The sequence below is a fragment of the Gallus gallus genome, chromosome 14 (genome assembly GCF_016699485.2).
Source record: "Gallus gallus isolate bGalGal1 chromosome 14, bGalGal1.mat.broiler.GRCg7b, whole genome shotgun sequence".
Classification (NCBI taxonomy): Eukaryota; Metazoa; Chordata; class Aves; order Galliformes; family Phasianidae; genus Gallus; species Gallus gallus.
In genome coordinates this window covers 12803813-12831571 of record NC_052545.1, presented here as the reverse complement: position 1 = coordinate 12831571, position 27759 = coordinate 12803813, and the positions used below count along the sequence as shown (strand labels likewise).

Below are 27759 nucleotides of genomic sequence, written 5' to 3'. Positions count from 1 at the left end.
CATCGCTCCTTAGAATCCCATCCTTTCTTCCGGAGGTGCCACCCAAGACTTTTCTTCCTCTCATTAATGATGTATATATGAATACAGAGAGCTTTTTCAGCTTTAGGTGTGTAAGTTTCGAGGTGGTGCACAGAGGAGCCCCACAGAGCACACGGTATGGGCACAGTTCTGCTGCCGTGGCTCAGCCACCATGCCTGTTCCTGTGCTTCTGCACCCCAAAGTGTCCCCAGGGTGCACCCAAAGCATCCCCAAGTTGTCCCCAAGCTGCCCCGCATGGCGTGCCTGCTGCTTTGGGACCTCTGAGCATCAGAAACCCCCGCTGCAATGGTCTGGCACAGGAATCACAGCTGCTCACAGGTGTGAGCCGGGCCGTGTGAGGGGGAGTTGTGGCCGTGGAGTCGGGCGTGCATGCTGGCTATGGGCACGGCTTTGCAGCTGTGCTTCGCTCCTCGCTGCAGCCCGCTTTGCTCCAAAGCTGCACCCACTTTTTTGTGCTGTCTGGCATTCGTATTTGAATACAAAGGGAAGAGATGAGGTGAGCAGCGCATTCATCGCCGATTTCATTTCCTTTGTGGCTTGGGATCTCGCATCTCGCGTGCTCGGAGCTGGAAAGCGAAGCGCTGCTTCTCCAAACCGCAGAGCAGCCCGATGAAAACAGGGCGATCCTCTTTGCGCACGGACCGCTTCGCTTTCCGACTAAGTTTGGCCCCTCCGCCGCGCCGTAGCGCGTTGCCATAGCGACGGACGGCGCGGCCTGGTGCGTGGGCGCCGCGCGATGTCGTACCGCGATGTGCGGAGTGAGTTTCGCGGGCCGGGCGGGCACGGGGGGACCCGGGGGCGGCTGTGTTTTACGGAGAAGCTCTTTCAAAGTCCCCGTGTCGCTGTGCGGAGCGTTTTGTACCGAAATGGCGGGGTCGGTTTCGGTGGCCCGTCTTTACGGGCCGCCTGGTGTCGGTGGGCCTGAGCCCCGCTGCGCGCTCTCTTTCAGATCTGACCGAGATGCTGAGGGCGCTGGGCTACCCCCGCCTCGTCTCCATGGAGAACTTCCACGCGCCCAACTTCGCGCTGGTGGCCGAGCTGCTGCTGTGGCTGGTGAGGAGGTGGGTACGGGCTGCGCCGAGTGCTGGGTGTGCGGCTGCCGTCCGTATCCCACGTACACCTCACTGCCGTCCTACCTGTATGCAGCCACTGAGTGCTGAGGGAGCCTCGCACCACCTGGTCCCACCTCCTGCAGTGCACAGGGACACCCATGGCTCCGTCAGTGCTCAGAGCCCATCCGGCCTCACCGCTGGGGGTCTGCAGGGACGGGGCACCCATCACCTCTCTGGGCAAGCTCTACTGGTGCCTCACTGCCTCTGTCATCCTATTATCCAATCTAAATCCCCCCTCTTTTCGTTTAAAACCATTTCCCCTTGCCCTGCCACATCAGCCCTTGCTAAAGGCTGTCCCTTTCCTCCTTACCGCCCCTTTAGATACTGAAAGGACCCTGCACCCCAACCAGGGGCATTCACAGTGGCAGCTCCTCAAGGCAGTGTTGGTTTCTATCTTATTACAGTTGCCATCGCTTCACCTTGCCCTTGTATAGCATCTGTGCTGCTTCAAAAAGAGCTGCTCACCTACTGCTGTCCTGCTGTGCTTTTACAGCCACCTAACCCACGGACAGGCTTTGTTTAAATGTTTATGGAACTTGGCTTCCTAATCCAATTATCTTCATTCCCCCACATGAGCGAAAAAGTAACCAAAGCTGCTCCTAATGTGGAATATTACAGTGGAAACTGTGACAGTGAACTGCTTGCCTCCTTGCTGTTTCTTTGGCCTGAATTTGTAATTAATATAACAGCTGGGAATCTGAGCCTAATGGGTGTGTTTCCTGAATGTTGTCACAATGGTAATAAAATAAAATAGGGGAATACTTATAAATGATTGAGAAGTGCTGGAATTGAGTTACCTACGTGTTCTTTAGAACAGGGCTGTTACACACAGTGTCTGCATTACTTGTTGCCTTCACCTCGTGTTTAAGAACATAAATCAGAGTGTACCACAAATCATGGTGTGTAGCAGCACCACCACACGACGATTGAATGAAGTTAAAGCTACTGCTTTTTAAAATAACATTTTTCTAATGTACCCACGTGCTTAAGAAGCTCAGACTTGTGTGTTGTAACATGACTGGCAGCCCTGAGCCCAGGAAGGAGGTGATTTAATTTCAGACCAAACCACAGCTGAACACCAGCATCCTTCTCTGTTCAGAGTTAGGCTCATGCAGTGGCAGACAGCTTTTCTGCTGGAGAAGCCTTCTGATTCCACTTTAAAGCACAGAGGACACTTTGCACATGCCTTGCTCTTAATTGCAAATGTGATTTGAAAGAGAAGATTGGGGTTTTTTTTGTCTGTCTGAACGTTGGAAATCTCAAAGCCTTTTATAAGATTGCAGGAATTTCCCTTTTTTCTTCCTTGGCTCCTGTAGGGTGGTGACTTCTAGAAGGTTCTGCATTTCACTGATGCTTTTTTAAAAGCAATTCACAAACCTTCCATCTGTTTTCTTTTCTGCGTGTTTCATTTGGGTTTGGAAGTCATATTTCTGGAAGGATGCCTGAGGGCGAGGACTTCATTCTTGAGTACTTTGAGAGGCTGGAAACACGTATGATAACACGGCTGGTTTTGTTACTGCCAGCAATAGCAGGCTGGCACGCAGTGTTGTCATTCAGCATCTGGAAGCTGGACATACTAACCTGGTGTTTTTGAATGGTGAAGCCACGTGTGATCGAGTTTACTTTGGTTCCTGTAAGCTGCTTGTGATTTAAGTAGGAAGTTATTTTCTAAGTGTTTCGTGGACTTGATATTGCCAGCTCCATTTGATTGAATGAATTCAACCCTGATTGAAAATACGTACTTAGTGTGCCAAAGTACCAATTCCTCCTGGAGAAACACCTCAAGCTTTACAGCCTTTGCATTTTGGGCACAGCCCCAAAGTGGCACTGTGGGGCCTTGACAGCCCTTCGCTGCAATAGGAGCTGAAGAGCTGTTTTCCAGTCTCATACGTGTTGGTTTTTTTCCTTTCTTTCTGACTTTGCCTCTCAAGTGAAGCAGTCTCCCTAACTCTGCACGTGTCTTTCTCATCCAAATCCATGCATGCCTCCACAGGTACGAACCTCAGTCTGACATTCCCCCTGATGTTGAGACGGAACAGGACCGGGTTTTCTTCATTAAGGCTGTAGCTCAGTTCATGGTACGTCTGCTTATTTCACACTGAAGTGCTTGTTCCATGTTGGCTTGAATGATGTCGCTCTTAATTCCTTGCAATTTCCTTGTGAGGGGTGGCTGAGCTGTACTGTGTTCTTGTGATGTATGTCAAATTGCAAGCAGCGTGGTGTTCTCTCCAAAGTAATCACATTCAGGTTGTAAAATTGACCAGAGTATTCTGCTCAGGATTGAAAATAAAAGAAAAGAAGAAGATGAAAAGGAAGGGAGAGGGAACTTTATTTTAGAACTTACTAATAGTAAAGCTTCAGCTATTGCAGTGATATAAGGGATATAACTCCATCCCTAATCCTTTGTGTAGTTTCATTTAAGTCATAAGAGTAGGTTGAGTAGGAATATTTCTACTTGTTTCATAGGCTGTTTGGGGCTTGGTGCTCTCTTAGGTTTGTATTTGCATGGCTCTTGTATTTACAAGGCCCTGTACATGTTGTGGGATCCTGCTGTAGCAGTGACCTAAGCTTGCACAGAGCAGGGTGTGTTCTCACCGAGATCTTGTGCTGCTGCATCTGGCTTTACAAAATTGGGAACTACACATCAGATAGTAAAACAGTATTCATCTTTATCACCTTATACTTGGAGAGGGGAAAAAAAAGCTAAGAGTAAAAGATACAGTGAATCTATTTAAAATAGATTCGGAAGAGATTCTTGGTTATTTACAGACAACCTGATGCCAGATTCAGTTGCATGCTTCAGTAGTTATAAACTCTGATGGGCGTTCTCATTATGATATTAAATGGTACTTTAGCATTCTGTTGTATGTGCCTTCTCAATTATTAGATTGGGGCATATTTTTTCTCAGAGCAAATCTTCTACCACCACTTAGAGTTGTTGTAAAGGCTTTCCAGACGTGAGGCTACCTACTTGAACAAGCAGTGCCATTATGGCAATCTGGGAAATACATGTAGTTGTATGTGGTTTTTGCCTCTTTTTTCCTAAATTGTCTTTGAGTGAAATACACTTATTTTCTTTTTGCTTGGCATCGATTTTTCTCTCCTGAGGCTGAATGCAGCTGAAATTGGAATTCCTGTCTTTAACCACCTCCTTCGTGGTGTGGTGTGTTGGTTTTCTTTGTGTAGTGGATGTTTAACAGATTCTGTCCATTTAATGACACACTTCTCTTAAAACTCAATCCCCGCTGTTTCCACGATTCAGTTTTTTTTTTACATCCCTTCTACTGAAAGAGACTGAAAGAGAGGGGAAGAGAACATGTTTGGCTTTCCACATCGTATGCTGGTTCAGCTGAGGTCACGGCAGCCAACATTTTCAAAAGCAATGAGGGGTTTTCGTACTGCAAGTCTCATACAGAACAGAGTGGCCCTGTTCAGAGTGCACGACATCAGTAACCTGTTCTGGAGGCTCCAGGGCCTCCTTTTAGCTGTGCTGCGTGCGTGAGGTAGGTGCAGCCATTTGGCAGGGGATGCAAGAGCTACACTTGTGTCCATTCTGTGACAGATGCGTGGTTTCTATGGTGCTCACTTTTCTCCTTTGCTATTTTGAAGTATGAAAAGAGGATATTGTAATTTTTAATGGTTTTTTTTTTCTTCTTTTCAGAGATGGGAGGCAATACAATGAAGTCAGTAATATTGTAACAGGGAATAATTTGAGAAACAATAAAATACTCTGAAGCTGCTGCTGGAAGAGAAGGCAGTTAAATTAGGATAATTGATCTTATTCTTGTAACTCATTAAGGGTGAAATTTACCTCTCTGCAGCATCATCACAAGACCTGGGCAGCACTTACATTCCACTTAAACTTAATTTGAGTTTAAGTGGTGCACGGGGTTTTTGCTGATCTTCACATGGGGAAGAATTAATGAATAGTTTGAGTTTTTTCATTCTGGCAATTATCTGCAAATGTTCTGACATACAGAAAGTGCACACATTTCAGAAAGGTTTCTTTAGAAATGACAGTGATATGGTTAAGCAAATCTCTTTCCAAAGAGCAAGACTTATCTGTTTAAAGCAGACAACAGTGCCTCCGGTGAGAGCTTCTGAGCGAAGTAAGAAGAGGTAAATGGAGGTTTTGTTCTTCTTTGTGGCATGATGGTTTCTTTCTTTCCAAAGGCTACCAAGGCCCACATAAAGCTCAACACCAAGAAGCTTTACCAGGCAGATGGCTATGCAGTGAGAGAACTGCTGAAGGTCACCTCTGTGCTTTACAGCGCGATGAATACGGAGGGAATGGAGCGCACAGACATCACTGAGGAAGACAGCAGCAAATTCAAGTTTGATCTTGGCTCAAAAGTAAGGAAAACGTGTACTCTTGGTGTGGGTGAGCGCTGTGTGAACCTGTGAAAAACAGATGCATTTTCTATCTGAGACCTAAGCAGACAACGTTCTCACAAGGAAGTTGGTACGGCTTTATCTTGGCCTTCCATGGTTGAGGTTGCACGCTACGACTTGTTTTAATCTCTGTGTCCTCTTATCCAGAAGCATAGTACAAGGAAATAGTGGCACCAAATTGGTTATAATTGTTCTGAAATGCTGTTAAAGTTGTAGAGGTGTCGGAGTACACAAGGATAAAGATTTTCTATCTACAGATTTTCCATCTACTGACATCAGTGCAACATGCGAGCTTCCAAAATGCTGACTGAACGTTGGATTTTGGGCCAGTTAGCATTGAACAAAAATGGAATCTTCATATTATCCAAACAGACATCAAAGCCATCCAAGCCCTTAAATGCCTTCCTGAGACACTGAAGAAAGCCACGCTGTGTTAAATAAGGGTTCTTGTTGCTGCTTTTTGTTACTTTTAGCACCTCTTCTACATCCTGATACAAAATAATCACATTTTATAGCAATGCTCTCTGGTGTCTGCCTGTCAGACAGTAATACTGCTGTTCTTGAAAAGATGGCAAAGCTACAATTATTCCTCTTTATGAGGAAAGCACCTCAGAGAAATCATGAGTAAAACCACTTCTAGATGATCCATGCTCAGTACTTGCACAGTGTCCTGGTCACATACCTTTTGGTGTATGCACTTTTGCATATGAAAGAGAAGATGTTTCTGTTTGCCATGGGTAGCACATGAACCAACAAGTGGCTGAGTCAGCTTTGAGGAGGTTGAGTCAGCTTTGAGGAGGTTTTATTGTTGACCTGAAGTGTCTGGGGTCTCACCAGGCAGCCTGTGCCTACATGATGCCTAACCAAGGCCATGTTTAAGCCCTGGAGGTGGACTTGCTCTGATTCCAGTGGGCAGCTTCAGTGCTGTGGCAGTTTCAGTCTCTGTGCTGTCCTCCTTTTTAACATAACAATAAGAAAAATCTGTTGTTGATTTTCTTTGTGATATTGTGGATTCTCTTTTACCATTCTGTGCTGTTGCTGTGTTTCCAGATTGCTGACTTGAAAGCAGCTAGGCAGCTTGCTTCTGAAATCACCTCCAAAGGAGCAAATCTATATGACTTACTTGGCAAAGAGGTAGAGCTAAGGGTAAGTACATCCTGGAGAGGGGATAAGAACATTTGTTCACTAGGTACTGCAAAGGAGAAAGGTGCAGAAAGTGTGAGCAGCTGCTTGTAACAGCTGAACATTCTGTCAGTTGCAGGGATGGGTCAAAGTTTGTGTTTTCTTCCCACTCATATTAATGCCTGGATTGCAGTAAAATTGAGAGAACAGTTTGGCATTTCTCCTTGGGAAGAAAACTGAAGTAGTCTCTGTAGAACTGTTTGGAAATATTAACTTCATGTTTATATTTTGGCGGTGCTGATAGATATATTCTGAAAGGTAAATTATTAATGCTCTGAGTTATCCGAGTGCAAGGCTCATTATTTCTGTTACAGTAATTGAAAGGCATGGAAGCCTGCAGGGTACAACTTCTTCAGTTTAATTGTAAAATTGCAAGCTACTGCATGAAGTCACGGACGTGTCATCAAACACTTTGCCAATAAGTCTCTCAATTTGTTTCTCTAATGTGCTTATCTGTAATGCTGGAGGTTATCTGTTTACTGATAATAGACATCTAAACAAGGGAAGCCCTGGAAGTTCTGGTACCATTTTTTGGTAATCTTCAGGTTTGTAATATCTTATCTGTGGGAAGCACATCCTGTAAGAGCAGCAGGCTGTGTGCCTTGACAGCTAATGCTCTTAGATCCTTGCTTGGTGGAGTGCAAGTGTTTCAAGGAATAGATGCTGTGCAGAGATTGTGTGAAGCATTGCCCTTCCTGCAAGATGCTACAGCATGGTGTACAGCCACAGGAAAGGCATAAGTGTTTTTAGAAGGGAGAGAGGAGTGATAATCCACCTGAATTCAGCATACAAAAGTCTTACAGAATGGTTAATCGGTTACTTCTCATCTGGTGTTCTTTGTTTAATTCCCTGGCTTTGAAATAATTTTCACATGAATACCACCTGATGTGTTAATGTTTGGTCTGGAACATTAAGCTGTGCTGTTATTGGAGGCAGCACCTCTTAGAACTCAGCTAAAAAGTCAGGTACAGGCCAGGTCAACATGTTTAAGAAGTACTTAAGCATTGCTTTGAAATTGGGCGTTGTATAATCACTTGAAATTGAGGTTTTTAGGAGCCCAGCTGACTGCAGTACTGGGCCTTCTAAAAGGGACTTGCAGGAGTGTAGAGCACTGAGAACATGGAAGGAAAAATGAAGAGCTGGATGAGTGCTTCGTTGCAGCCACTTCTTGTGCCCATTAAGAGATCTTCAGCATTATTCTATTTAATGTGCAGTTTGTAAAGGGACGATTGATTGTTTACTCTAGAGAGTGTCTTTCTCACAATGTAATGACTGAGGGCACGAGCTGCAGCTGATGGATTTTACAGAGGTGCTCAGTTTACACCTTGCATAAAGAGTTGACAGGCTGGATTTGTTATCTTCAAGAAATCCTGTCTTAGGAAAGACAACCTCTGCTTCTCTCTCATTAGCTCTGAGTTTGTATCTTAAAAGCACAACAGGGTACTGTGGCAGGAGAGCCTGCGGAGTGCAGCACAGAAGCTGTGATGCTGTGTTCCTATGATTTGTTCCTGGCTTCAGCCTTCTGAGTGATTTGTTAGAGCTGAAAATCCCATTTGTGTTGGGGTTACAAAGCCATAAGGTTGCACTAAGCAGACTTCCCTTTAACACTGTGGCTTTATGCTTTCTTCTAAAGGTTACTGGTGACGGTGATTGCTTATCTTTTGGTTCTTGTCGCTGTCAGTTTCTTTATTGTAAATGAGGACTCTGCACTTGCAGTGTGTTTGAAAGAGAAAGGGACAAACGTCAGTTGTAGGCATGGCCTCTTTGGAATGGAACCAGTCCTGGGGTACTTCTAGGACTGTGCCTGGGGGTGCAATGGGTATGGTCTTCCTTGGGGACAGTGTCTCTGTCCCATTCTGTTGAGAGAATGTTGTAAAATGGGAGCAATAAAAGCACTTTCACACGGAGTGTTTTTAACTGGGATCTCTGCGCTTTATTTTTTTTATGGAGAATGTATTGAATCGTATAATGAACCTGTGAATGGATAGGAAGGGGTGAAGAATTTGTGTTCCACTAAGAATTGCAAGGCTCTTCACAAAAATATACCTGTTGCTGTTATTTTTTACAAAATGGCAGCGTAGATGCTATAAAAATTATTTGCAGCCCATGTGCTGGAGAATGCAATCTCCTGAAAATGAGCTGAACTTAAAGCTGCTATTCTGAGTTGTTTGCAGCCTGCCTGTACCAGGGAATTGCCATGACCCAGGTGCTGGGCAGATTGACTGCTTTTGGCAGCCGTGCCCCTTGTTGCATGGGGTGGTGGTGGAGGCAGGCACACCAGTGCCTTTGGGAGAGGTTGGAAAATAGAAGTGAGACTTAATAGAAGAGACTTCCCCCAGCTCTTGTTTCCATCTTTTCAGGAGCCACAAAGCAAAATTCTCACCCTCAAATAGATGCTGGGGCCGCTGTAGCTTCTGTGCTTGTAAACCAGTTGTAATAGCTTTCTCTTCCTATCTGGAGCTTAAATAATAAGAGGAAATGTTGTTTTATAGTTCTCTGATAGCATCTATGCTATGGTTGTGATTCATTATAGCTGTGATTCAGTTCAGGAGCGCTAACATCCCGGAGCTGCCGAGCCACGCACTTGTCTTGGAACATGGCTCTGTACTTCAGGGAGCAAATGGGAGGGGGAAACACAGAACAAACTTACAGGTGAGAAGTGAACTCAGCTCTGTGGAGGAGTAGGGCTGAGCTGGCTGTGCAGTGGGGTCACTGGCTCAGCACTCCACCGTGCAGCATGCTGCTTGGCCTCACCACCTGGGGGGCAGCTGTGCTGTGGGAGCCTTTGAACACTGTTGAAGCTCCACAGGCTTTGTGTTTTAATCCTGTAGAACTTCTCTACCACGTTCCTGTTTCCACAGTGAACCTCTGTAAAGAAACTCCTTTGTTGTTGGAGGTAAGCTGGGCATCTCATCAGTGGGGCCGGGAGCGTGAGCCGTCAGCCCTGCCGTTCCCATGTGTGTGTTTGAGCAGCAGAAGGGCAAAGGGAGCTCAGTGTGACAGCCCAAAGCAGCCCCCTGGCAGCAGCAGCTCCATCCTGGCTGTGGTGCAGCATCCTCAGGATTCTAAAGGGGATTTCCTACCCAGAGTTGGTGGCAGGAGGGGAGGATATCACTGGGAAAATAGGGGTCTTACGGTAACCTTGGGACAGGTGATTCATTACTTGTAACCTGTTAGGTTAGATTTCATCATCCTCTTTTTGCCTTCCAAATATTTTAAAGTAATTGAGCTATACAGAACTCGCTTGAGTATGAAATGAGCTCATCAAGTGAGAGGCTGAGAGCCAAACGCAGTTGTTTTCTGCCATCACCATTAAGTCTGATAATGCCCATGGAAGCCGGTGGAGTTGCAGTTATTTCTAAATAGCCAGTGCTGAGGGCAGGGAAGAATTGCCTGTAATTTCACACCATCCTCCATAGAATCTTTTCTCCACAGCCTGCTGGGATGGCATCCTGTGCCTGCCCTTCCCACTCTATTTCAGGTGTGCAGAAGTGCCGTGAGTTGTGACCTCGTGGGGAATTAGAACCTTGTGTGCAGATATCAAATCAGTTGCCATTCACTGAAGGTTACTTTTAGTATTTTTTAATGTGAAGATTATTGATTTCCATTGCTTATTTTCGTTTGACATTGCCTGGCTAAGTAATGCACGCACTAAATTGAGTTGGTGGAGAGATTGTGCTATTAGAGAGCAATAGGAGAGCAGTATGGTTTATTTCTTCATTACATTTTATGTGCTGAACCTGTTGCATATATTAAGATGTGTTGAGGGCTGTGATACTGTGCTAATGAATTTGAGAACATGGTGGCTTTTTGATGCCCAAACCTCTTCCTTTTTATTTTTTTATTCCTCCCCTCCAATTCATCCATTTCCAAATGCTGAAATGGAGTATCTCAGTAGCTGGGCTTAGTTAAGCTGAGGTCTTGTTTCTATTCCTGAGTGAAGACTGCTTCATTTTCCTGTAGGTGTAAAGGAAATGCTGGCATTTGGCACTAATGGGCTGAATACATCTGTTTTCCTCGTCTCTGCACCTCCTGGGGAAAGATCAGTGGGAAAAGTGAAGCAAAACTCTTTATTTCCTGTAGAAACGCTGACTCTAATTTGTGTCACAACCTTTCCTTTCTTTATAGGAGCTCTTTTTGCACGTAGTTGGTATAGGAGCTGTGTGGAAAATCGTTATGCATGAGGTAAATGATTGTTCCAAGCCATAGGTCACTTTAATAAATTACTTTCGGAATGAAAACAAATTCCAGCTGAAGGAGAGAAGAGTTATTAAGGGAAAGTCTCTATTAGATGTATTGCAGATGCATACTGATGTAAATATGTCTGTATTTATTGGGAGGTGTGTTTGTTTTCTTGGAAATGTGGCGCTGTGCCTTTTTGAGGCCTTTATAAATCCATCATTTCCTGACTGCACTGCTGGTGTATATGTAAACTGCTTTCAAAATTAATCTATAATGTTAAAAGCCACCACCAAAGATCACCCAATGTTTCATTTGGGAACACTGGAGGGATCCAAACCTACAGGTGCTCCTTTGCTTCGTTCAAACTATGATGCAGTTGGTTAAGATTCTGCAGGGAAACAAGAAGTACGGAAAGCTATGCTTATCTCATCAGATGGAAGTCACAGATGTCCCTTTTGGCTTCACTAAGAATGCAGATTTTATGTTTGAGAAAGAGGAGAAGGATTTCCCAGTGAGCAACCCTACAGAAAGCCTTTTGGTTTTAAAATGCATTTGGCCCAAACGTTGGCACGACAGTTCACTGCTTCCACTCTTAACAGCCCAAGCAGAGAGATTGGAAAGTTGGAATTCAAAGAGTCTGTTTTTGAATATGCACAGTACAAATTCTGTGCACAGAGATGTATTTATCTCTATTTCACTCTCCTACTGGGACTTCTTCTGCATTGCATGACTGCGTGGCCCTGATTTTTCACAGTAATTTATATCCAGCTTTGGAAGAAGAACAAGGCATTTGGAGCTTTGGATTTCTAGGTTTTATTCCTCCCCTCAGGTGCGTAATGCTGGCGTTTCTTTGGGTATGGAGTAGGAATGGAAAGCTGTTACTCAGGTTTCTTCCTCCCTGTCTCTCTCTGCACCATTTTCAATGCTGAGGATGACCAGAACACACAAACTGAAATAGTTTCAGTCTCTCACAGAGGGGGCTTACTAACTTACTAACTTAATCTCAGTTAGCTCTAAGCCACGTAAAGCTGAAGAAAGGTGAAAATAGTCTTTCTTTTGATGCACTTTGCTTGTGCTGAGGGTGGGCAGCACCTTTGTGTGCTCTTTTTCCTCTTGGCTCTTTCTCCATCTGCGACCTCGAACAAGCTGTTTAGTCCCTGCTATCCTCTTGTGTAAATAACTGCTGTAATTGTGTAGATTGAAGCTCTTAACAGCCAGATAAAATGTTTCCCAGTCTACAGAGGATACATTTCTTAGTATAGGCTATTGGAGTGCGTTACTGCTATGTATGCACACAGTGTAAGTTTGTTCCAAAATTGATGAAGCCATTGAAAATCTCTCTTCCAACTTCAGCTTGTGACTTGCTTCAATTAACCTCGTAGGAGAGCTGCAGGCATTTAGATCCAGCTGTGGAACTGAGATGGCATTAGTTAAATGAGAAGAGGTGCCACCAAAGCACTCTCCCCACTCGGTGCTGCGTGCTGCCTGCCTCTGTTTGTAAGGAGAGAGGTGGCTCTCACTGAATGGCAGCTGCTCCCTTCGGTCCTCTATGAAAGTTAACTACAAAAAATGGTTTTGTTTTAGCACTGAAAGCATTTTCCATCTGCCAAGTGTTCCTTCGGAGCACCTGGTGCTGCCGGGGGGAAGTGGGTAAACTAATTTCTTTCATTTCCTGTGCTTTGGCTGCAAAGCTGCCACGCACATCTCAGAGGTAAAGTGATTTCTAGTGGAAATTGGTGACTTGAAATGTCTAGAGCTCTGGAGAATGAGCTAGCTTACTGCAGGTGGGTTTTTCCAACTGCTGCTTCAGACCAAACCCCAGCTTAACTGTTTTTGAGCAAAGGGGATTAATGCAAAGGGAGAAGCCAAAATGAAACCTTGCAGTTGTACAGAGAAGTTGAGTGGAGACTGCCCTACACTTTGGATTGCTTTAACCATAACCATAACCATGGGTATATATTATGTGGATATAGCATTTTTGATTACGTGGTTTATGTAACAAAGGATTTTCTAATGAACTTGCCATTAGTATCTGGCTTAGCATCGTTAGCAAACAGAGGTGATGCCTTTGCATCTTGTGAACCAGTTATTTCAGTGCAGGGAAGGTTTTATCAACTAGCTGGGATGTCTGAATGCCTGTAGCTCAGCACCTGATGGTTTTGACAAACCATTCTAGCATGGCTGGGAAGAAAATTGCATCCAAACCATCTTTTGTATGTCAAAGCATTTGTCAAGCTTGTGTGTCTGCAAGAAGTTCCATTTGATTGGGCTAAATCACAAACACTGTGTTCTGAATGCCTGGTGAGCTTTGCGTCCCTCATTATTCCTCACTTACCTCATACATAACATAGCTTTGGCTGTACTGAAAGGGGTGTATGTTGGCCTCTTACCAGGAGAGGCATCACAAGCCTCCTCCTGCTTTGGGGCTCCTGCTCCAAGGGGAGGCAGGGGATGCCTCTGTCGGTCTGTTTGTGGGCTGCTGAGATGGGCATACAGGGACACAGCTTCATGGGAGCCTGGAAACAGCAACAGCCTCAATTAGCTTGGGGGTTAATTTCCTGAGGAAGAAAATAGGCTGCTGGGTAGTAGAAATAATCAAGGCCTTCTGAAAGAGCCTTGCAACGTCCCTCCCTTACCTTCCTGTTCATACAGAGCTCTGCCTAATGATGCATTCTGTTTGGGCCAAACGGGCTCACAGTGTGTGTTAATGAACACCCTGAACAGTGAATGGTCTGAAAGTAGAGTTTTATGACCTGCACAGATAGCAGCAGTTACAAAACCTGTATTTGGAGGGAGTATGGGATATAATGCTTCCTGAAACTGGTGGTAAGGAGGTATTTATGTATGCAGCAGTCTCGCAGCTCACCAGGCAGGATTTAACTTGGGGTCAAGAAACATTTCATGCAGAGACTTGCACATTGGAAGGAAGCTTTCATGTCTGCTCCTTATGACAAAAAAAGATGTTTAGAAACCTCTGCTAGACCTGCAGAAGATACGCATGTATTACACAACATTTATCACAAGTGACTTGTGTGCTAGTCGTGCTTAATTACTCACCTTCAGTCCTTACTGCGCTTCAGAAGATGTACATCCCGTTCCCCATCCATCAGGCATGCCAGGACCTGGTTTGACTGCTTCTGAGGCACCGTGATGGAAAACCATAGCTGGTTGGAAATGCTTCACTGGATAATTGCTAGGCTTGTTTTTGTAGCAGCAGCTCTTCATTTTTAACCATATATAAAGCTCCTAGAAGGGGGGAAAATACCTCTGAAGGCAGCGGTGGGGTGCATTAGCAGGAATGGCAGTGTTGTCCTGGCCTTGCTTTCTGTGCCTTGTCAGTGCAGTGGGCTATTCTGTTTGGTGGCATTACTTGGTGGCCAGGCAGCCTGTGAGTTTGGGATGGCTTTGGTGCATGCAGGGAGATGTGCCAATGGGAACATGGTGCAGTGGGAACAAGTTAGCTGGTGTGGGAGCTGGGACACCAGTGCTCAGCAGGGATGTACACTTGAGTAAATTATTTACACAGATGGTGTTTTGAAGGCTTCGGGGTCAGTGGTGTTTCCTGAAGCAGCTGCAGTACGGTTTTGCTTTAAGGGAATTTGTCTTCACTCGTGATGCCCAGGCTGGTGCAACTTGGGCAGAGTGTGTTCAGGGTCAGCTCTGTGTCCCGTGGGCAGGGCCCTGTCAGGCCGGGCTCTGGGCTCTGCCTGGTGGGCAGGCAGCTGTCTGGGATCTGACAGCTTCCCAACTTCCTAATGACATCCTCATTTCCAAAGAAAACCAGGTTTTTGAGTGTCAGGCAGCCAGCCCATTCGGTAGTGCTTCCAATTGGCTCCGTCCAAAGCGAGATGCAAAACTTGAAGAATTAAAATCTCGGCTGCTCCGTGCTGTGCCAAATAGCTGATCCTGAGTGGGTAGAAGTGCCAGCCAATGTCATCTCTTATGTGCTTCTGTGCATTTTCTTTAATAATTGTCAGCTTTGGTTCATCAGAAATAATTTTACACTTGGCTTCCGTGAGTTTTAATTAGTATTTATCATGTAAAACGATAGCCAGGGAGCTCTGAACACTTTGGGCAGGAAGCACGGGGAAGTGGTAAACAAGCAGTGTGTCCACAGATACCTCTCTGCTTTTGTATATGTTTGTTTTCCTGAGTTGTAATTACCAGGCTTAGCCCTAAATTGTTCTGCTTCGTAACTCCTCTGCCATCAATAATTTTTTCTATATTTTTCACCTCTCCTGAGAACTCTATTTTTAACGGTTGATTTAAAGGAAACCTCTTGCGTATTATAGTACATGTTCTGATTAGTACACCTAATTGCAAGGAGTACATTACTTTAAATGAACAAATCCCTATTTTTCAGCTTGGTTTCATTTGCACACTTTACTTTTTTTTCTTTTGAGTGGATGGAATTGTGAGTACAGCTGGTAGCAACGCAGTGCATCCCTTGTGTTTGGGCAAAATCAGAACGTTGGGCTGCTTTTGAGTGTACAGCCTGTGTGTACGAGCACAAACACGAGCCTTAAAAATGCCATTCATCATGTCAGTGTGTATTTCCTATAGGGTAAGAAGTAGTGGTGGTGACAAGGTGGGCTGGCAGGAAAGCACGCCTGGTTTGCTCCTGTGGGGAGTCGTGGGGTGTCAGAGAGGGTTTGTTAACTGGAAGCCATTTTCTTCAATTAGCTAATGGCTTAGTGATGTTGTAATTAGCCAGCTTCGGTGTTTTAGAGGAAGTGCTTCTCGTAACATCTTTGTAGTCTTTGTGGAGTGTTTTGTTTTTCTCCAAGCACACTGGTGTGAGCCACCTTCTTGTCAGTCCTCTTCAGCGCGTCCATTTGCAGGGCCCTTCCTCAAAAGAGATGCTACAGGTTAAAGCTTTCCCTGCAAGAGTTCTCATAGGGCTGCAGGACATGTCCCAGATACACAGGGAAGCTGTTACAGACATCCATTAAATAAATGGATGGAGCTGTATGTGTGGGAAGCTGCAGTGGTCCGCCTGCATCCTCCTCTCAGTGCTGCTGACGGCCCACATTTGGTTAAGCCTGGTTCAGCAGTGAGCTCTGGAAGGAAGAATTTCTACTTTAGCACCACCCTTCACTGGCCTGGCAATGCAAACAGGTGTGACTGCAGGGCTGAGCCTCCAGCTGGAAACTGGTGTGGATTTCTCTAAGAGGACTGTGGTCCGTGCATGAAACTTCCGTGGGAGGTGGAGGGAAGATAGAAGACCCATTGATCTTATATGGACAATTCCAGCTTCTTAATCAGATGTTCTCTAGAGAGGTGCTATTTCCATCTTGATCCACCTGTTGGCAAACCATTTGGTAACATCAGATGATTTTAAGGGCTTCCAGCTGGAAAAACTTCCTACCTTTTCTCCTAAATCAGCAACCAATCAAACGTTTTCATTTCAGCCAGGTTGATATAAGACATGGTACGGATGAGGGCATGGTGAGTACTAAGCCCACCTGTCCCAGAACTGCTGAGGGCATTTGTTTTGGGGTGGTTGGTTTTTCTTCCTCCTTTGGACTATAAACAAGAAGAGCTGCTTTGAGGAGGAGGTTGAATCACCTGGGACCAGAATTGGAGAAACCCATATGTCTTCATCACCTCATTTTCATGTGGGTGTAGGAAGCACCTACAGGCTGACTGTCTGGCTTGCTTCAATGGGTTCATTCCTTGTCTGTCTCTGCAAACATGTGGCATTGTGCTCAGCTGCCTATGTTAGCTGTGTTGTAAAGATGAGGATATCTTGTTTTGTAGCATGTTTTGTTTAACGCCTGATAACCAGTGCAGTTTCCACAAAATCTGCATTCAATAATAGTTGCAGTTGAAATGATAACTTAGCTTGTTTTGGAAAGTCACCTTAATTGCTCCACGTCGACCCCAGCCTCACTTAACTGACCTTTTTACAATCTCCCATTCTTTTAATTGTTTGAGCCTTGGTGCATAAATAATAAGTCCTGCACCATTTATTTAGCAGATGATTGAGTGTTTGTTGTTTTGCCATCCTCTGCTCTGCAAATATTAATTTCTTGGTGTTGTGTTTAAATCTATGTATGTATTTTCATAGGAAGCAAGAACAGAATCTATTGCCAGACCTTTGGAGATAAACGAAGCTGAGAAGATGATGAAAGTTGCCATTGACTGTGTTCTGGTAAGCAAATTGTTACTTATTTTATTGCAGAATCATCCTTCCTCTCTTCTGCTGGGCCAAGTAATGTTCCACCTGAGTAGTTAACAGGTAATGTGGGACTTCAGTTCATGGCTGATGTGGGTATTGGTCTTTAGGTGACATTAGATGTGTAAACACAAATTCATCAAGGCAAAGATTGGTATGTGATGATGCTTTGTGTCATGGTAATGAAGAGTCACGGATGATCTTGGTGGTTTCTTGGTTAATAAGTTGGGTTCAAAGTGAACAAACCTGTTAAATATAACTGATAGCTTTCCTTGGCAGAGTGCAAGCAGTATCTGCACAGTGAGGATCGTGAGCTGGCAGTCAGAAATCACAGCCTACAGCAGGACAGATATGCTGTGTTAGCAGCACCTAGGGGAATGTGCTAAGAGCAGCCCCGCTGCTAGCTTGTTGCACTGTATGGCTGTGTTGGTTTCAGATGTAGCTACATTCCTCTAGTTGAAGTGACTATGCTGACAAACCCTTGGTGTTGCAGTCACCACGGCTGCACTGAAGGACAGCTTCCCTTGGCTTCTCTTTTGGGAGGAAAGGAAAGCCCCTTCTGAGTTTCAGTCACGTTCCCTACCTCTGTTAAGGGCTCAGCAATAGCTTCAGAAGCTCTAGAGGAATGACTGACTTCATCAGCACAGGAATGGACATCGTTGTTTCAACCACGTAAATATTAGAATCACAGCTACAAGGGATGTACTTGGAACCCAGAGCGTGTTGGTACCCCTGGAGCTGTGAAGCTGGGCTCTGGAAGCAGGATAGCTGAGCTGGGAAGGGGATCAGAAGAGCAGGCACTGTGCTGATTGCAGCATGCCCAGGAATCACTGTGCTTCTAGTTTCAGAGGTGCCTTGGTCTGTGCTCGTCTCTGGAATGCTGTTCTTACTCCAGTGCTTGGGCTCTGTATCTCTGAACCACTAGCTGCTCTGATAGGCACTGTGCAAGTATAGTAATTAATTAAATCCTAGTGAATGCTGCAAGTTATTTAGCTGCAAACTGTATCCAATCCAGTTCTGTAATTACAAGGCACGGAGTTCCAGGTTTAAAAAGCCAGTGCATAATCAATAGGTGCTTCAGGCAATCTTTCCTTATATTTCCCTTCCTACTTGCAGTCCATATGAACTCTAAATGTTGTTAATGTGCATTGATATTCTAGGCAGTAGTGCTAATAAACTAACGGGAAAATATTAGAGCAATTGGCTTCTTGAGAATATCAATTTAGCACATACCTCAGCTGGTTTAGTTCTGGACCAGTCACTGAAATGACCTATCGTAGCTGAACAGCACGTAGCAATTACTGCTAGAGCTTCAGCAAATGTGAAGTCCTCTGTCCCCCTCACTCATCTAGAGCATGAGCACACTGAATGTACTCATCTGTTTAAACAGGCTGAAACTTTCCCCTCCTTATTCCTGTAACGTGTTACGATGTTTGGGATGCTTCCTGGATTTTGGAAAGATAGATATAGCAGGACTCAGGGAAGAGTGAAGGCAATGGGATAGGCTGACTTCTTTTTTAAAGTGACTTTTGTCAGGAAGGAAAAAAAAGTGTTGACAGAATCCTAAAAACTCACTAAAATGGTACCAAGAAATACATGCATTTCTCTTCCGTGTTGATTCAGATACTTACTTGTTGAGAGATGACTTTGTGCGTCCTGTCAGATTTTGTGAGGAAGGCATTGTTCCTTCCTTTTTGATGGAAAGAGTTAAAGCCAGGACAGCTGTGTTTGTGGGTGTTTTTTTTTCTTTCATTAAGAACGTTTGGAGAAAAAAGCAGGTATTCTAATTAGTAAATGTCCACATAGTTCATTATCCTGGCCACAAAAAAAAAGCTTTTTAATTATCATTGCTTTGCTGGTTTATCTTCTAGCTCATTGTTATTTGAAAGCATGCAGTAAGAGATAATACAGAAGCATATCAACGTCTGAAAGATAATTCTACTTATTCCAGTGCGGGGCTTGCTTCACCATCCTTCTCTTTTAGGAAGAGGTCCAAAAGACTAAGGACATGTTGAGTAATGTGGCTTTGGACGAAGCCAATTTGGAAGCCAAGATTGAAAAGAGGAAATCGGAGCTGGAAAGAAGCCAGAAGAGGCTGCAGACCCTACAGAGCGTTCGGTAAAGATTATAAATTGATTATCTGCTGCATAAATGAGCACAGCACTAGCATGAGTGATGGTACTGTGCGTTCTCAATGCTTAAAGCAGTGAGGAATGAAGTCTATAATGAGGCTGAGATGATGGCATGTGAGAAAGGGTTTTTGTCATTTGTGGTGCTTAATCTAGATAGTAATTATTTATTTTTTTCAGTTTCTTTTGTATTTGAAATCAGATAATCAGGGCTGTTAAAAAAACTCCAGGGTATTATTTGGTGGGCAGCTTACTTGCTGCTTGAACTCCACACAATGGCCAGGTAGCATCTCATTTTTATGTTGTCTTTAAGCATAAATGGTGCCAGGTGGTTCTGCTGAAAATGATGTATTCTCTGTTCCTAAAGGCTTCTAACATTCCCAGCCACCAAGGTAACTTGGCATTTCTTGTTGGGATATGTTCCTCTGGGCAATGACACAGCCTGCCATAAAATCAGAATGTTCAGATTCACTGTTTGGGTTGATTTCACACCCCTTTGGTTGAATTGCAGGTTTATACAATGTAAAAGATCATTCTCTGTTTCTGAGACAAAAAAAAAGATAGGGGAAAAATGAGTGATGAGTGATGGAAAGAATAACAGTGGATTCATAGCCATGTTTTGACCTGTAACACTTCAGTGGAAGTATGTTGGGTAGATGTGAAGCATCAGACAACAGAAGCATTCTGTGGGGCACAGCTGAGGGTGCTGTGATAAAGGATATCATCAGTACCAGAACTAGTTATGCTTCTAATGACACAGCACAGCTGTTGCAGATATGTCTCCAGTAAAGAAGTTGGCTTCCCAGCCACACAATGAGCATACTTGTTGGAGTTATGGAACAGGAGGATGATGTGTTTGGAAAGAAGTGGTGATGGATACACATTGACCCTTCATTTGCTATGTAAAATTTTCACAGGATAGGTTAATATTCCTTCCTCTTATGCTTTTAGTCTTGAAGTAGTGTGTAGCCTTAAAAAGAGAAGGTCCTTTTAGATTGGTTTTTGTAGACAAGGAAAAACAGCTGTGAAAATGAGAATGCTGTTTCAGAATTCTTCATGTACAGGTCTGTATTTCTGAGTAGTTTGTTCTTGTTGTCTCCAGTCCTGCTTTTATGGATGAATATGAGAAGATTGAAGAGCAGCTGCAGAAGCAATACACTAGCTACCTAGAAAAATTCCATAACCTAACCTACCTGGAGCAGCTCCTGGACGATCAACATCGGACTGAGCAGGAGATGTTTGAGGTAAAACAGCTTAGAAATGCTCAGCAAGACTCTGTGTTCTCCAGTCCTTGGCCGTATAGCAGAAAATGTTGTAATACCTGTTACTTGTTGTAGAACCAGCTCTGAATGACTGGCAGTTCACTGACGTGCAGTAAAGTGACAGCTCTCAGACAAACATGATACACCTTTGCTTTTTCAGTTGGTGAAGTTAAACCAGTGTAATGATGCCTCTTTCTGGGCTGACTTTCCTTGATTCTTTCGAATGACGTTTTTTGATCACAGAATCATAGAATGGCCTGGGTTGAAAAGGACCACAATGCTCACCCAGTTCCAACCCCCCTGCTATGTGCAGGGTCACCAACCAGCAGACCAGGCTGCCCAGAGCCACATCCAGCCTGGCCTTGAATGCCTGCAGGGATGGGGCATCCACAGCCTCCTTGGGCAACCTGTTCAGTGCGTCACCACCCTCTGGGTGAAGGGTTGATTGTGAAGAATATTTTCAGTATTCCTCATCTTCCATTTGCTCTGTTCACTGTATGTGCTAAGAGTTCTTAAACACTTATTTTTATTGTCTGCCAATGACTGATGTGTAAGGGTTTGTTAGCACAAGGCTCTTCAGTTTTCTTGTAGTTGTTGTCTTCAATGAAAACATAGCAGAAGTATCACTGAAAAGATGAGTTAAGTTGGAATCCTCTCTCACAGAGACTTCTTGTTTATAGATCTTCTCTTTTTGTGTTGATTTGCTGAGTTGTATCAGCTCAGTGCAATTCTCAGTGGAAAATAGGCATCTCTATCTCATCTTGCTTGATGCTTTCCTTTCCTTTGGGTGTTTATTGGGCTGCAGCACTTTCAGCCAGCCTTTCATTCAGCTTCTGCAGGTTCATGTTTTACTGAATATTGTTGGGTTTTCTTTTAGCAGCCTTCACTCAATAAGTTTTCTGTTTTCATTGGAAAGAGAGATTTCAGTGAATGATCTCCCCTTGGACTTTAGTATTGGTGAGTTTGCTGTGCTTTGTTTGAGTGAACCAGTGCTTCCACTTCTTGGCTTTTCCTAATACAGATCATTACTTATGTTGTCAACACAACTCACTCTTGTTCATGGCAGAAATATGGGGGAGCTGTGCATGTTCCTTGTGTCTGTCTGTGGCTGCACTTTTTACTTTGGCCATGCCTCTGCGTGCATATTGATGTGAAAACAAACAAACAAACAAGCAGCCAACAAACCTTAAATAATTGGCCCTGAAGTATTCATACTTGCGTTGAGTTATAGTAAAGTGCCATGACCTGTACTTAGGCTGGAAATAAGGTATGGTAACTTTATAGTCCCTCTTCTGCTTTGATCTGTCTTCGCACAGCACGAAGTACAGAGCGCTTTACCCCCAGGCTTCAGACCTTTTGGCAGGATGGGTAAAATGTAGTAGTTTCCCCTGTCTCTTGGACGCAGGAAAAGCATACTGTAATTTGTTCAGAAGGATCAACTATTTTGCTGCATTTTTGTATGAGAAGCAAGTAAACTTTTATTTTAAAATACTTGTTAATTGCTGCCAACCAATTTCCTATTCATCCCCCCTTTTGTAAGCTATCTCTGTAGATGCTATTCCACATTTCTAACCTGTAGTGAGCTTAATGTTTTCACGTCTTGTTTAATAATGCTCTAGTTCTTCCCTATATCTTTGGCTTCTATTAAATCCTAATCTTGAAATGAGACCTAAAATCTGATTATTTTTTTCCCTTCTGTTCAAATGTCGTTGAGACAATACCAAAAGTAGAAATGTTTTGAGTATGAGTACCTGGAACTGCTTATGAATTCATGCAGAGAAGTTAGTAATGATTTGGCTTACAGCTCTTGAGAGAGTTTTTATTAAAAGATAATAAGATGAGGGAAAAGCCTTTGTCATTCAGGAGTGTTCCTGTGATTAGAATCTGAAGAGCACTTTTCTTTTACCTTCGCTCATTCCTTCTGTGAGGCACCTAGAGAATCCACCCATATATTTTGGCTTTTCATCCATTAGGATAAGCAGTCGGCAATACTTCAGCGTTGTCTAGAATTAAAGTATGCAAAGGGCTGTGACAAAAAGATGTGCATTTTGTGCCTACTTCTGTCACTTGTTATACGTGGTGTGTATTAGCAAGCGTCAGAACTGACAACATCTTTAATTAACATGTGCTTGATGTTAAAATACCACTTAGTCTTCTGCCCTGACTGGCAGCCTGCATTGGATTGTTTCTTACTATGATCTCAAGTGATAAAGTTACCTGTGCTCAAAGCATCTTTAAAATGCACCGTGTGGCTGCAATCAGCATGGAGTTTGCCTCTCAAGTCTAGATCTATAGCTTAATCCTAATTCTGAAAGGACCCTGAGATTATTTCAATTCACTGCCCATATATTAGAGTCTGTTCAGTCTTTTCCCTAGGGAGTGTTTGGGAATACCCACCCCCCCAAAAAAAAAGAGGAAGGAAAAAACAAAGAGGAAAGTAGCATGGAGAGCGAGAACAGAAGGCTGGAGTATCTAAAATACATAGAATATTTAAAGGATGTGGCTCCAAATGTCTGCCTGTGGGCTTCAATCCAGTGATTAGTCTCTTGCCAACCTGGAACCACCATGGCATCTTTCAGTCTTGGTCTGCTTTTCAGGTAGTGTTTCCTCACTTCTGGCAATGAGGTCATGAAGCAGAACAGTGGGTGCCTTATTACAAGCTCGAACGTAAGCAGTTTGCTTCAAACGGATGCTGCATGCTGTCTTTGAGATTATCATCTCCGTATCATTTTCAGAATCAACAGAGGAAAAATAACAAGGATAATTGCATTTAATCTGTTTCAATATGCAGCCTCTTGAGCTGTTAAACACGCTGGAAGTTGTGTTGATTATTTTTTTTTCAGTTGTATTTGTCTTTTGTTTCACCAAACAAATCTTAATTATCTTCTGTAGTGGAAGTGAGAGTCAACTCTTTTATCACTGCCATGCATTTTGTTAAATAGCTCGCTAGGAAAAAGCAAGGACAATGTAATCAGGTTAATCCAGCACTCTAGGTGCTGTTCAGTACTGAGAACTGATTCCTGGACCCCTTTCTTTGACTCATTGAATGTTTTTGAGAGGAACTTCTGTTCTGATTGAGAGGCCATTGCTGAATAATGAGACTAATCTTTAGTGCCCTTAGCCTCAAAGCTGTTTTGGTACCCTGCTGACGTTGCACAGCTAATGACATAGGCCAGAGTGCATTTCCTAATTAGAAAAGTGATTTAAAGATTGTACCCAAGCTCACAATTTTAATTAAGTGACACTGAGCAGCTGAAGCAGCGTGGCCTTTCCAAACCACAGTGCTGGCTCTCTGTGTGGGTTTCTTTGGTTTGTTCTTTCAAGTGGTGAATGTATGGCTGCATGGAGAGCTGCAGTCTGCAATCCATGCTGTTGTGGTGTTGAGCTTCATATAACCATAGAATGGTTTGGGTTGGAAGGGACCCTTAAGATCATCTCATTTCAACCCCCTGCTGTTGGCTGGGATACCTCCCTCTGGACCAGGTTGCTCACAGCACCATCCAGCCTGGACGTTCCCATCCCTTTTCCCACCCAGTGTCTGCAGTAACACAGAGCACTGCCTGGAGGAGAGCTGGCAGACATTTCCTGCCAAGCACTGCACTGAGAAACACCCCTCAGCATTAGGAGAATCTTGAAGGCTCGCTACTGAATCTCAGCCAAATGAATTGGCAGAACTGAACAGTTAATTGATGATGAAATTACCACCTGCAGAGTACCTGCCTGTTTGATGTGGAAACACTTTGAAACGTGAGAAATCTGGGATGATTTGTCTGCCCTCCACTCTTGCTTATGGGCACGTCGGAAGTCCTAACATGACTCCTCCTCTGGGTGAATTTCTCATATGTATTGACAAAGTGTCGTGCACTATTTATTATTGGATCCAAGGAATTTAAATAAGGGCATTTTGTCTTTGTGGTTTCCTTCGCCTCTTTTTTCATTTTCAATCACCTCCTTTATTCTGTCCTCTTGTGCTGCTCACACCATTAATCCATCTTCTTGCAGAAGCATGGATTTATGTGCCACGTCATCTTGAAGATTTGTTCTTATTTTTCTACTATGTAAAAAGAGTCGGTGCTGTTCGGTAGCTTTTACCCCATTTTAATGATGAAATTGGTTCTGATGTTTAGACATTAAAGTTATTGGAACTTTGGCTGCCATAAAATCCCAACTTTATGGGGTTTTCAGATTTGCAGGCTGAGTTTTTCTACAGACTGTAAAGGATGCCCGTCCTTTAAAGGGCAACACAGACTAATAGAGTTAAAAAAGGCTTTTTTGGAGCTTGTTTGTGTAATGCCAGAATAACTTGGCAATACCCCTTAGCATTTGCTGGGCTTTTTTTTTTTTCTGAGGTGGAATTTATTCTTTCTTGTTCTTCTCAGAGGACATTGCTGAAGTACTTTCTTCTCATTCAGCTGCTTCCTCGTAGGGTATTTTAAGACTGCTTCTATGATTGCACTGTGAAATCTCAACTAAGAAATACAGTGGAATGGTGGACACAAGGAAAGAGATGTTCTAAGCCACTCGGTCCTTCTCTCTGGTTTGAGACTGCTTAAAGCCATTTTCTTTTCATCGTTCTGCTGAGTAAGCAGTAAGCAGTCCATCGTGATGAAAGTTGAAGCAAGGGGAAGGAAAAACACACAAATGCAGTGTATTGTGAGTTTCTCTTTGCAACCCACCCTGCCCAAATAAAACCCCTTCTGCACTGACCTAATGCTTTCCTATCAGAGCTCCGTGCCTGAAGCAGCTGTTTTGTTCTGCATATGCACACAGTGGGATATCCAAGTTCTGCTGCACTCTGAGATAAGCTTTGGTTCTGCTGCTTTCTATATCGTTTGCATTGTATTATTCCATTTGAAATACTGACATTCCCATTGCAATGACTGCTTTCTGAAATAGCCAGGCAAGAGTTTAATATGAAAAATGGTTGGTTACAGTCTTTAATCTTCTAATGTACACTTGAATTATGACTGTTTGGTAGCATTTTTATAGGTACCAGGAGAGCACTCCTGGTCCAGAGTTGCTAAATGACATTGAATATCAGAGGTAAAAGTTAGCACAGGCATCTTAATTTTTGTTGCTTCTGTTTTGACGTTTAGTCCAGCATACAAATCTGACAGCATTGATGGGCTGAGACGTGCAAATCCCAAAGGGGAGAAAAATGTGGAAAAGGGAGAGGAGGAGGAAGGGAATGCACAGGGAGAGAGTGAGGGCAGTTGAGCATAGGAGGAAGGAGCACAGGAAATTGCTGGCCTGAGAAATTACAGTCACACAAAAGGAGAAGATTGTGGAGACAGAGAAAAGGTGGGACAGCGTGTGAAGAGCGTCACAGACGAGATGGAGCTGCACAAGGAGCTGCTGCCCCATGCATTCTTTCCACTGAAGCAAAGGTCTGCAGTTGCCTACCAATACCATGGCAACTAGAGTTAGATCTCAGGGGTCCCTCTGGACACCCTGCAGTGGCTGTGTGCATGCCTGCTCCTGGTTGCTCATTGATACTGCCTCGCATTAAAAACCTTAGCACAAACTTTGTGGGAAATGAAAACAACTGAGATGAACGTTTCTCAGCGCTCAAAGATCCACGTATTTGTTAGGATTCCCTTGATATCTGATGTGCCAGATGGGTAAACAAAGCTCGCCTTTGTCTCCCTAATGGTCTTCATACTTGACAGATTCTAGAACTTATTATTTTCACAGACCTAGAGATCAAACAAGAATTGATTAAAACCCTAAAAATGCCACATAAACCACACTGTATTCTAATGTGTGATACCCCCTAGGTTGGCCTGGGGAGATTAAAACTGATATTTGTGAAGTCTTAATTATTTTCTGGTAGCTCAGGAGGTACAAGTACAGAATTGCAGCTCTGTGTTGACAGCACTGCTTTCACTGACCTAACTAAATTTAAAAAGGAGCCCAAGGTGAGATTTACTTCCATGAGCTAAAGGTATGTGGGAAAGCAGAGAGATTTTTGAATAGGCCCATACCCACTTGGGGATAAAGGAGAAAAAGCTAAGAGTGCTGTGGCAGGGGCTTGGTGACAGGAGGGTGATGCAGGAGTGCATTCTCACATCAAATTCAGCCACAGATCTGAGAAGTGGGATTCATTAAGAGAGCGGAGGGGATTGGTAGGACTGAGGATGACTTCCCAGGGTAGCTGCTAAATCTTCTTGCACTTGTTATTGCTGCGATTTTTTTTGGAAGGAGCTACTTGTTACAGGTTCATCACTTGACCAACAGCAATACTTAGATTGTGCCTTCAGCTGCTCCTCAGCAGTAAGAGTGAAGAGGATCCTGTGTGTCCGGGCTGGGTGCTGTGCTGGCATACAAACACCTTGCATAGGCTGCTCCAGTCCTGTCCTGCTGCTGCTACTACAAAACCAAGCAGGTCCTGTGGTGTATGAATGGCTCTGTAGATGGAGAAGGATTGGGGGGACAGGGCCCACTGAGTGCACTGTAGTAATTGATGGGCAGCTTCCTCATCATGCCAGAGCTTGTTTCTGTGAGGCATGAGATGTAACAGCTTTCAGTGATGGCAAAGCTTGGAAATCGGTCAGAGCTGTTAGAGATCAGACACTATGAGGCTGCTTGACTCACAGCTCTTAGCTTATCTTGCTGAATTTCTTCTGCAGTAACCTCCCTCCCGAAGAAACATTACAGGATAATGGGGTCTATTTTGTGCATTTCTGCATTTTAGTTTTTAAGTATTCTCTTTACCCAGTCTTATTTGGTAAGAAGATAGGATAAGAGGATTGTTTATGTGACAGTCCTTCTGCCTCCTCTGTCTTCTTGCATTATGCTTTTGAATATTCAAGAGTATTTCAGGCATGTGAACTGTGGAACAGAAATGTAGCCTGAATTCTGCTCGAAACAGGAGACAATCACAGCTCACTTGAAGCAACACTGATCAAGTGGATCAAGTTTGGGTTTTTTTTCCTTAGAGATCAACACACATACACACAAGAAATCATTACCAGAAACCTCTTACTATGTGGTTACAAACAAGGGAGTTGGTTGAAAGGGGTCAAATATCACTAATGTTGAGACTGACGTTTTATGACTGATCTGCAGCAAATGACATAAGTAGGTAATGTTAAAATTCTGTATGTGAAATGTAGGAGGTTTGTACTCTGCTGCTGCACGAGGTACTTAGCAGCAGAGAAAAGCAGCAAGGAAATAGTAGCATTTTGATTCACACAAGCGTGCATAATCTCAAAGTGAAGAGCAGAAAGGTTGGTTTTGATGTGGTGTTAAATAGTAAGGTAATTGTCAGATTTCCAGCTGTG

At 43.8% G+C, this 27759-nt stretch overlaps 1 protein-coding gene across 6 annotated transcripts in view; it reads left to right on the top strand.

Moving 5' to 3' along the window:
- The first annotated feature begins 746 nt into the window (after positions 1 to 746).
- Positions 747 to 27759, top strand: part of CLUAP1 (clusterin associated protein 1) — a 56110-nt gene continuing 29097 nt past the window's right edge. For 2 of the 6 annotated variants that reach the window (NM_001277591.2, XM_046900664.1), the window contains exons 1-8: positions 747 to 797; positions 989 to 1100; positions 3145 to 3229; positions 5325 to 5504; positions 6594 to 6689; positions 16978 to 17061; positions 19070 to 19203; positions 20317 to 20458. In NM_001277591.2, coding sequence (NP_001264520.1) covers positions 776 to 797; positions 989 to 1100; positions 3145 to 3229; positions 5325 to 5504; positions 6594 to 6689; positions 16978 to 17061; positions 19070 to 19203; positions 20317 to 20458 — 855 coding nt within the window. In that variant the 5' untranslated portion in view covers positions 747 to 775. Of the gene's footprint in view, positions 798 to 988; positions 1101 to 3144; positions 3230 to 5324; positions 5505 to 6593; positions 6690 to 9266; positions 9622 to 10853; positions 10911 to 16357; positions 16526 to 16977; positions 17062 to 19069; positions 19204 to 20316; positions 20459 to 27759 lie in introns of those variants that run through there. The other 4 variants (XM_046900665.1, XM_046900668.1, XM_046900666.1 and 1 more) reach the window with 4 other exon arrangements.